This window comes from Musa acuminata, unplaced genomic scaffold (genome assembly GCF_036884655.1).
Source record: "Musa acuminata AAA Group cultivar baxijiao unplaced genomic scaffold, Cavendish_Baxijiao_AAA HiC_scaffold_1138, whole genome shotgun sequence".
NCBI lineage: Eukaryota > Viridiplantae > Streptophyta > Magnoliopsida > Zingiberales > Musaceae > Musa > Musa acuminata.
In genome coordinates this window covers 279,226-289,484 of record NW_027021350.1, presented here as the reverse complement: position 1 = coordinate 289,484, position 10,259 = coordinate 279,226, and the positions used below count along the sequence as shown (strand labels likewise).

The following is a 10,259-nucleotide window of genomic DNA, read 5'->3' as shown; positions in this document are numbered from 1 at the left end:
TTGAGCATCAATATGATGGACTGTTTCGTGATGACCTCTTAGCCCACAGTTTATGATTCGGGACACCTAGACGGTGAAGGTGCGTCGAGTCACGTCCCGATGACAACCTAGCTCTATACTGAAATTGGTCAAGATTCATATTCATGGGATATGACATAATTATATATTGATTATCAGTGATCTAATATAATTTTTTTTATTTTTTACATCCGGGCTTGGGATCGATATTGACGGTGTAATTTTTTGTTATCGTTCTATAGTAACGGACATTTTGGATCTTTGTAAATCCTTAAAAAGGTGATTAAGATGGAACATGTGTGTGCAACCAACAAGGCTCCTACCATCCCAAGATTTTTTTTTTTTTTTTTTCATGGGACAGATCCTAAACTATATTTTGAGTGATTAAGTAATACAGCTTCTTTTTTTATTATTTTTTTGTTCCTTTGTGCTAAAAAATAATAAAAAAAATATGTTGGACTTGTGAAGAAAGACGGTAAAGATCCAATTGCAAATAACCTAATTTTTCTTCGATTAAAACAACGGTAGCCACCATAATCTTTAATTAGATTGTGCCTTTCCTTTGTCTCCATCAACCATTAGACTGTGCATTATTACGTGTTAAAGACTACATCTACTTAGACCCAAAACTCTGTTGACTTCGCCCATGGAATTGAGTTGACCAATACTTACATATATCGGCACTTGTCCGCTTCCCCACCTGCCGCCTTCCTCCGTTTCCGCCGCGCGCTCTCTCGTTACAGCGCACGACTACGGATCGTTTCCCGTCGCTCTCCGATAACACTCAACACGACCCTCGGGCAGCAAAACCCACGCCGCCATCTCTTTCCAAATTCCTTCTTCCTTCTCGGATTCGGGGCGTCGTCGTGATGCCCGGCGGTGAGGCGGTGGCGATCGCTGTGCGGTCGGTGGAGCCCGCACCCTCTGACCGCCAGGCCGGCGCCGAGTGGCGAGAGGAGAGGGACGTGGAGGCCGGCGTCGGCGGAGTTAAGAAGGGTGAGAGTGAGAAACTGTGTCGGATTTGCCATTTGGGCTCCTGCGTTGGAGGATCGGAGGCGTCGGAGTTGATCCAGCTGGGGTGCGCCTGCAAAGGGGAGCTCGGCAGCGCGCATCGGCCCTGCGCCGAGGCCTGGTTTCGCGTAAAAGGCAACAGGTACCCTTTATCTGATCTCTCGTGCGATGTCATATGGCCCTTCTCTTCTTTGAAGTCAAACCGTTTGTAGAAATGCTAATAGCCAACCCTTTATTTGATCTCTCGTGGCATGTCATACGGTCCCTCTTCTTTGAAGTCAAACCGTTTGTGGAAATGCTACAAAGGAAATAGCTATTGAGTTCTGCGTCGATTAAATTCCACATGAAATGAACTGAAATGATTTCACTCGGTCACACAATTTAGCAAATTTATGGAATCTTATATAACAATGGCATGACCTTCAACGTTTCACCTTTTTACTGTTCCGATCGATGACAGTCGCTTGAATAGGTAGAAGTTGTCCTAAGAACATGATTGCCGACATTATTGCTTCATGGTTTAAACAAGAACACCAAAGTACAAAATTGCAGTTGCAGTCTTAAAGAAAATAGATCAGATGAAATGTTTTGTTCATCAGATGTGCACCTTTTTTATGGGATATGCTGGTAAAACCATTTGTAGACCTGAGACGACTTGTTTGCGTATCCTAAAGTCTATTCATTCCTAGTGTGCTCACCTTCTTTTGGCTCCAAACAAAGATACATGTACTCCCATGCTTTTCATGTCAACCTCCCTATCTTCGAATGCATCACCTCTCTGTCCTTCCTGTCCTTCACTTAGATATGTTGGTATCAGCTGCAATAGCTTAATCAGTTTAAGTTTTCAGGGCATCATCGGTTAGCATTTCTTTTTCCTGAGAATAGATATATATTTAAGGATAAATAGCTTAAGTTATGGGTTAGATAAGTAACTCTCAACTTGACGATTTGAGACAAAAAAAACTGTGAACTAAGTTGAGCGAATTGGTCTTTGCCCATGGGTTCTTGATGCCATGTTTGGCTCATTCCACATTCAATCCGCATGAAGGTGCCAAGCCTCTGCAGTGAATTGGAATCAGAGGAGCAGATTGTACTCCTGTGATAAGTTGGCTTAAATTTCTAACTCTAAAGTTGTTCCTACCAACTCAAGCTTCTTGGCAAGGACCTGCCACTATCTAGATGATAGCTGTTGGGAAGCAGTAACTGCAATTTAGAGTTAATTGGTGTGATGTTCCCCTAGGTTTAATTGGAGTGTCTGATAGTCCAAGTTCATTGCAATAATGATACCAATCATTGACTTACATTTACAATCTTTATGTCCACATGCAAGTTTCCAGCTCATAAAGACACCACATGTGTCTTTTTACAAGTAGTACCTGCTTATTCAAATGGGCTTTATTTTTTGTTGGTTTGGCAATTGGATGAAGAGAACAAGTACATGTGGTCGTTAATGGAGGATAGAATATATATTTGAATCAGTGATTTAAAAAGCACTAGGCGCTAAAAGGCGCCAAGGTCCAAAAACGCCCGAGGCGCTAGGCGCTCGCCCGAGCGATAAAATATAAAAATATATAATATAATTAATAAAATAATATAAAAATATATAATATAATTAATAAAATAATATAAAAATATATAATATAATTAATAAAAATTAATAATATTAAAATTAAAATAATATATTATTAATCTATTAATAATATTGAAAATTAATCATTTCAAATAAACTTAATAATATTAACATTTAACAGTATACAATATATGTATACTGTTAAAAGGAAGTGTAAAGGGGTGCTGAGCCTACTGACTGAGAAAAAAGGAAGCGGCAACGGCGAGCGGCAAGCAGCGGGAGGCGTGAGCGGCGACAGCGACAACGTTTGCGAGCAGCGGCAGCAGGAGTAGGAGCAGGAGCGGCAAGCAGCGGGAGGCGCGAGCGGCGACAGCGGTAGCGTTTGCGAGCAGCGACAGCAGCGAGCAACAACAGCGGGAGCAGGAGCGGTGAGCAGCGAGAGGCGCGAGCAGCGACAGCGGCGAGCGGCGAGCAGCGGGATCGGGATCGAGATCGAGATCGGTGTCGGCAGCAGCGAGGGTTAGGGTTCGTTTGTCACTTATATCAGTTTTAGTTGGTTCGATTGAACCAACTAACCATCATAGACTGAACCAGGATCGAACCAGACCTAAAATCTTGGTTCGGTCGCCTTAGTTAACCCAGGCGCTCGCCCGAAGCGCCTGGGCTCGGGCGAGCGGCCCAGGCGGCGCCTGGGAGATTAGCGAGGCGCTCGGGCCTCGCCTCGCCTCGCCCGAGCGCCTAGGCGAGCGCCCGAGCGCCTTTTTAAATCGCTGATTTGAATTAATAGATGATTGGCTGGTTGCTTGTCCTTTGTGTTTCAATAATTTTTTGCTGGAATGGACACTGCTTTTTTAACAATTTCAGAGATGACGAAGCTTGGTTGTAAATTTAGGTATTTACGATTATTTTGAAAATACTACATTTTGACTAATTTGATTGGATGAAATTTTAGATGCGACTGACAATAAACTTGAGTTAAAGATTCAAATCTTAGAAACTAAATGTTTTAAAGTAGTACTATGATCGAGTATATGACATATAAGACTAGTAATACTATAAAGATGAATGATATAGTTAAGATAGATAGGCAAATGATTAAGGTGAATAGGGATGTTGGGGTTTTTTTGTATTATCATTGGAGTAATCCATAGCTTTAAAGAAAAAGAAAAAAATTATATAACAGTTGCTAGGCCTTATCATGTGCTCATGCAAGCCGACTGCCTATTCTTACAATGGACAGAAGCTTCCACATGAACTTGGAGAACTGAAGAAGAAAATTTTCATACTTGGCCCAGAATGTTTTCCTTTATATCCAACACTTCTGCTAGATCTCTCTTATGATCCCTAGTGTCATGCATATTAGTATATGTTTGCTGTCAAACAAAGACATTTATCCCATAAAACTATATCGGTCCTGTCAGTCCTTTCCTATTAACCTTGTTTAAACCATATTATCTATCATTTGAATTAAGTTTCCCTATACTGTTTCTTCACTTTGGACGGTGAAAAGAAGAAGAAAGAGGCACTCTACCCATCAACCAAGATTCAGGCCTCCCTGCTACTAGTTAACCTTACGGTCTATGCTGATCCTCTTTAGTCATGTCCCAGTACCAATAACAATAAATCTTCTGTCAGTACTAAGTTTTATATAGTTGCTTTGGAGAGGATATGCCTCTCCAAGATTTAGTCCTTTATGTGCTTCAAGGTTTTGATCAAGTACTAGTGAACTTGAGTGACATCATGATGTCTTTACCTCCTAATACAGGAGCTGCGAAATTTGTGGTGTCAATGCGAAAAACATCAACGGCGAAGAGGACATCAGTTTCATGGAGAGATGGCATGAGAGGAGAACGTTGAGAAGGGGCGGTGATGCCACTTCTGAGACAAGCCGGTGGTGGGGGAATCAACGGTTCTGTAATTTTTTGATCGTGTGCTTGGTGATAGCATTTGTTCTTCCATGGTTTTTCCATGTAAGAGTGCTTTGAGATGGCACCTGCACTGCAATTGCTTGGTTGTGAAGAATGGAAGCTGGACGATCCATAACAACTTAAGGGGCCAGAGTTGATGCTACAGTAAGTTTTCTGCTGCTGCCTTTGTGGATAGCAAAAACATGTGCACCAGTAATTTGGTGGACATGAAATAGAAATAGGGTTATGTGAAAATGTTGTTCATCAAAGTGATATTTTGGTTAATGCCTATGTTGTATACAACAATAAAACTGGTAAGTCTCAATTATTTTTAACCGAAGCGAAATGTGTATGTGATTATTATTATTATTTTCCTTGTGTTGGGAACACTTTCATTGATTGTTGTAACCAATCTGTGTGTTCACATTTATTATTATTTATTTTCATGTATGACTGAAGAAGCTGAAGGGTAACATTCCCATCCATTTCTTCCAATAAGTATGTATAAATATGTTGCGATTTTAATCGTCCTATAGTTGTGTACATATGTTGACTGAATTAAGCCTCTGCAGATCACATTCACAAAGGCTTAATTAGTTAGTACACAGAAAGCGACAGAGATGCCAACGCATGACAGCCACTTGCAAACCTAAACGTTCATGCATCAAAATGCATGTATGCAATCTTATCACTTACATTTATTTATAATTGAGCATTTCATCTAAATAAATAATTACACATTCTTGCAGAATAAACATGAAAAAGACAATTGTAGCATTTTAAAATGACCAAAACCTTTGTCCTCCTATGAGCCAAATGGTCTTTCACTCAGATTGTTGATGTTGTGTCTTGAGGCTAGGAAGGCAACGACAGCTAAAATTTGCGGTAACAACAGTGGACACTACTTCTCGCCTTCGTATGTCAAGCACTAAGACTGACTACCTCCTTCAGCAATTTGCAGACGGAAGATTTCAAGTCACAGGGGATATGTAGCTGTGTTGGAACTGCATCAAGTGCAAATAACGCAAGAATTCTCATGGAATCCGACAGAATCACCTTCTCCATCCTGTTTACTCTTTGATTCATAAATTTGCAGGAGGTTCTCATCTGGCAACCTCGACATATCTGTAGAATTGAGAAAGCGTCAAATTTGGCATAACATTTGGTCTTTCGATTTTGGCCATAACTTCAGTATGAAGCCAACTTACAATATCTTCTTGAATGCTGAAGAAAGAACGTAGTCTTTTGGCTGCAAACACTGTTTTTCTGTCGAGAGATGGACAACCGAAAAGAGCAATTTCTTTCAACTCCCTTCCTGACAACCACCTGCACTTGAATGGATACAAAATCTAGACAATTAGCATAATGATTCAGCTATACAACATCTGAAACCAAAGACTGCATCAGATAGAATGTCGTCTCTCTTTTACCTTCCTTCTTCCTGTTGACAAGTATAATTGTTGCTCATTGGAAAACATAATTCCTGATTTCTGTCTAAGATAAATTTTCCCAAGCAGTTGAACGTCCTATCACAAACTTAACTGGTTTTGCCTAAATCGTACGGCACCCTTGTATGTCCCTCCGCAAATGTCAACCTCCCCGAAACCTCCTATGGTCCCTTAAGACCTACAAAAAAGAACGGGTTAGAGAAAGCATTTCACTTGGGATCCATAAGCAACCATTTCAGCAAACGCTTTATAGCCAATGCAAATTACAAACATAGACTTCACAAGCTCTGAATGATCGCACAAAGGATGGTCCAAAATGATCCACTACAGACCGACATGCCCACAAGTGCCCACATGACACAACCTTCGTTTACGAGCCTAAAGCGGCCACTAAAACCAACCAAAATAGAGCTGCTAAGCCTACTATCAGCCCTCTACATGCTGTGCAAAGCATGAACAAAACCAAAAGATATGGACATAAATGAGCATTACATCAAGCACCTCGTCTACAACTTTGTCTATGACATTATCCCCCACTTATTCCTTTGACATCCTTATCGAAGCCTTTGCAGACACTACATCTCCTTGCCTTTGCTGAGTCTTTAATCTTCTCCTCCAGTTCCAACACGCCTCTTGGCTCCTAGCTGCTCTTCGCCGCTGTTGTTGCGTAGTCAAACTTTGATCTGCCATGCTGCTTCAACTCGCTAGCAACACTGACTCTAGTGTGGGGTCGACTGAGTTATGCTGATCCTTGTAGGGTCCTGCAAATCCTTGAGATGAAGGAAAAGACCTTCCTTATTATATGCTAGTCTCTCAAATGCCTCATGCCGCTTGAGCTAAGTGGATGCTTGTTGAAGCTTTAACGAGCATCGTCTCGTAGATTTTGAAGTTTTTGAGGTCCTTTCTCCGCAAAATTTGCCCTTTGATTCTTCTTCAATTTAGTTGTCACTTCTAAGTAGGTTCGCATCACTTTCGTTTTCGATTGACATTCTGTTGGGAAATAAAGCAGACAATCTACTCTCAAAAGCACCGATCACCATTAGCGAGAATTTGACAACTATTGTTTTCCATTAGGTTTCTTCGAAGAGTCTTTGAACTTGTGCAAAGCTCCTCTGCTAGATAAATAAGAGAATTAGGATATTCGGCTTCGCCCATTCTCTTAAAAGTTGACAAGGCAAAAGTTACTTGACTTCGCACGCTTCCTTAAAGGTTGTACTCCATGCATTGAGCTGGTTACTAGCCTTCGCCCACTCTTTGCTCACACTTACGAAGCACTCGAAGTGTTTGCACTCCTTCTATTGAGTTAGCTACTGTGATTCACCTTCTCAATGCCATCGAACTTCTATAATGTAAGAAGTTTTCACCTCAACTTGGAGTAAGTCTCTAATAGTTTTAGTTGCCTCTGAGATTGCACCGTCTTCTCCATCATCTTTGCCCCCTACTCCTCTGAGTAGCAAAAGTATAGCACCACGTACTGCCTACTTCGTTCCTTAATCGAGCACTCTTGCATCGACCCGAAGTCCTCCACTTTTGGCTATCTTGATAAGAAGCCCGTTGACATCAATCTTACAAAGTTTCCTGGCCTCTACCCTTCAACCTTATCTCGGTACTTGGAGTTTGCTTCTGCATTCTCCACCCCCTCGACCCCTTTCACGACCAAGCTATCACAAACGGTCGTCGCACACCCGCAACAACTCCGTTCAACGAATCGTTCGTCGCTCTCGTCTACATGTACAGTTGCTTGGCAACATGTTTTGACTTGGTTTTAAGTCCTTTTTCTTGTAAAAATGTAAGTTCGAACAAGTTGCAACGCTACAATATGACCGCTCACCGAACCAAGCAAAATAACCCCAAAATAGCTTCGTTTTCGCGTCCACGGGCTGATTTCTACAGCCCGCTGCTGCATGCAAAACGTCAACCATCTCAGCACCTTGGAACCCCCCGGGTGGCACAGGGCTGGATGGGGCTTCGGTATAGTGTCGGGTATTGAATACTCTTTCGTAAGTTCGCACATTACCTTGACGGGAACTTGTTGTCGCACCCGGCACCCGGCACCCGGTGAGCAGCTGTTTGTGGACTTGCAACTGTTCGTTCAACCTTCTAAAGTCCTTGTTTTCCCCCTCTCCCTCTTTTCTCTTGTGCACGCAAGATGCTCGCTGAATTGCTTGTAAAGCTTCCCCTTTTCGCGAGACGTCGGGACTTGTCCGTCGCTCGTTCTTCGAATTAATCAACTTTCTCTTTGTACAAGTCCTTCGGGACCTGCAAGAGGTTACAAGTGGGCTGATCTTTGCGGACGCAAATCGCAAGGGCGAAGCGCGACTTAGGCAACGTAAGCTAAGTTCGCGTCTTTACCGTAAGGGTGCCTCGTGACTTAGGCAACGCAAGCTAAGTTCGCGTCTTTGCCGCAAGGGTGTCTCACGCCTTAGGCAATTCCAGCTAAGGTTGTGACATTGTGGTATCAGAGTGGGCAGGCACTTCGAGCAAGCAGCGAAGGAACTTTGCAACTTCACCATTGCAAAGCATCGTGGCGAATCAAGCAAGACGGGGCAAGCCGGACCCTTGCCCTAAGCAGCCGTAGGTGGGCTGCAAGTGCACATTCGCTCGCATGTTGTTGGAGCCGCTCAGGAGGAGCGCGACAGCGAACATGATGAGCGAGAAGTTGGCTACTCTCCGCGAGCGGAGGAGGCGCAATCTGGAGTGCCAATCAGGAAAAAGAGTCATAAGGAGAGACTCACAATGGCGGAAACCCGCTTGGATGTTCTCGAAGCGAGCTTGGAGGAACTCTACCATGGCCAACGAAGGCTTGTTGAGGTAGAGAGCTCGCAAGAAGAAGCGGAGTCCAGGATCGACAAGGTTGAGGCCCTAGTCGATCGATTGTCATATGACACCAAAGACTCTGTGCAACACCTGCAGGAAGTTGTGGCGGAACTCACTTCGAGGGTGTCCATGCTCACAAGGGCACTAAATGCGAGAGGAAGCAACACTCGCGTTGCGCCGCCACAAAACTTGAGGGCACTCGAGCCTCATGGTTATAGAGGGGCCAGAGATGCAAAAGAGCTCGAGAATTTCCTGTTCGATATGGAACAATACTTCCAAGCTACGAGGCCTGATTCTAAAGAAACCAAAGTTTCTATAGCGACCATGTATCTGAACGGAGATGCAAAACTTTGGTGGCGAACTCGTCGGGAGGAGATCCAACAAGGTCGGTGTCGAGTTGACATATTGTCACGGCCTTAGCTGGAATTGCCTAAGGCGTAAGGCACCCTTGCGGCCAAGACGCGAACTTAGCTTGCGTTGCCTAAGTCGCGCTTCGGCCTTGCGATATTGCTCCGCAAAGATCAGCCCACTTGCAACCTCTCGCAGGTCCCGAAGGACCTGTAAAAAAGAAAGTTGATTAGTTCGAAAGAACGAGCAACGGACAAGTCCCGAAGTCTCGCGAAAAGGGGAAGCTTTACAAGCAATTCAGCGAGCACCTTGTGTGCACAAGAGAAAAGAGGGAGAGGGGGAAAACAAGGGCTTTAGAAGGTTGAACGAACAGTTGCAAGCCCACAAACAGCTGCTCACCGAGTCTCGGGCGCGACAACAAGTTCCCGTCAAGGCAACGTGTGAACTTGCGAATGAGTGTTCAACGCCCGGTACTATACCGAAGCCCCATCCAGCCCTGTGCCACCCGGGGGGTTCCAAGGGGCTGAGATGGCTGACGTTTTGGTGAGCGGAGGCAGATTCCAGAAATCAGCCCGCTAACACGAACTTAGCTGGTTTTGCCTAAGTCGTGCGGCACCCTCGCGCGTCCGTCCACAAAGGTCAGCCTCCCCGAAGCCTCCCATTGTCCCTTAGGACCAATCAAAGAGAGAACGGGTTAAAAAGAACGCCTCAATCGGGATCCACAAGCAGACATGTCCGAAAAACACTTCATAGACAATGCAAATTACAAACAGACTTTACAAGCTCTGAACAGTGGCACAACAAAGGGTAAAATGGTCCATTACAGATCGAAAAGCTCTCGCACGTGTCCACATGACACAACCTTTATTTACAAGCCTAAAGAGACCACCAACCCAACTAAAATGGGACTATTAAGCCTTCGGCCGCCCCTTTACATTCTGTACAAGGCATGAACATGCCAAAAGACACGGACATACATAAGCATTACATCAAACACCCTATTTCAAAGTTTGTCCGTGACATTCTCCCCCACTTATCCTTTCGACGTCCTCGTCGAAGCCTTTGTGAACACTGCAACTCTTCGCCTTTGCTGAGTCTTCAATCTTCTGCTCCAGCTGCAATGCGCCTCTTGGCTCCCAG

At 43.9% G+C, this 10,259-nt stretch overlaps 2 protein-coding genes across 2 annotated transcripts in view; one reads left to right on the top strand and one right to left on the bottom strand.

Annotated features, from left to right (window-relative positions):
• The first annotated feature begins 716 nt into the window (after positions 1 to 716).
• Positions 717 to 4,875, top strand: LOC135671284 (uncharacterized). Its single transcript, XM_065179331.1, has 2 exons — positions 717 to 1,171; positions 4,365 to 4,875. Exons 1-2 carry the CDS (start codon positions 888 to 890, stop codon positions 4,582 to 4,584), a joined length of 504 nt encoding a protein of 167 aa, XP_065035403.1. The 5' UTR covers positions 717 to 887; the 3' UTR covers positions 4,585 to 4,875.
• Positions 4,876 to 5,147: 272 nt separating this feature from the next.
• LOC103999671 (uncharacterized) overlaps positions 5,148 to 10,259 on the bottom strand; it is a 29,806-nt gene continuing 24,694 nt past the window's right edge. The window contains exons 2-3 of the mRNA XM_009421482.3: positions 5,715 to 5,832; positions 5,148 to 5,631 (exon numbers count right to left, since the gene is read on the bottom strand). Coding sequence (XP_009419757.2) covers positions 5,428 to 5,631; positions 5,715 to 5,832 — 322 coding nt within the window. The 3' untranslated portion in view covers positions 5,148 to 5,427. The remainder of the gene's footprint in view (positions 5,632 to 5,714; positions 5,833 to 10,259) is intronic.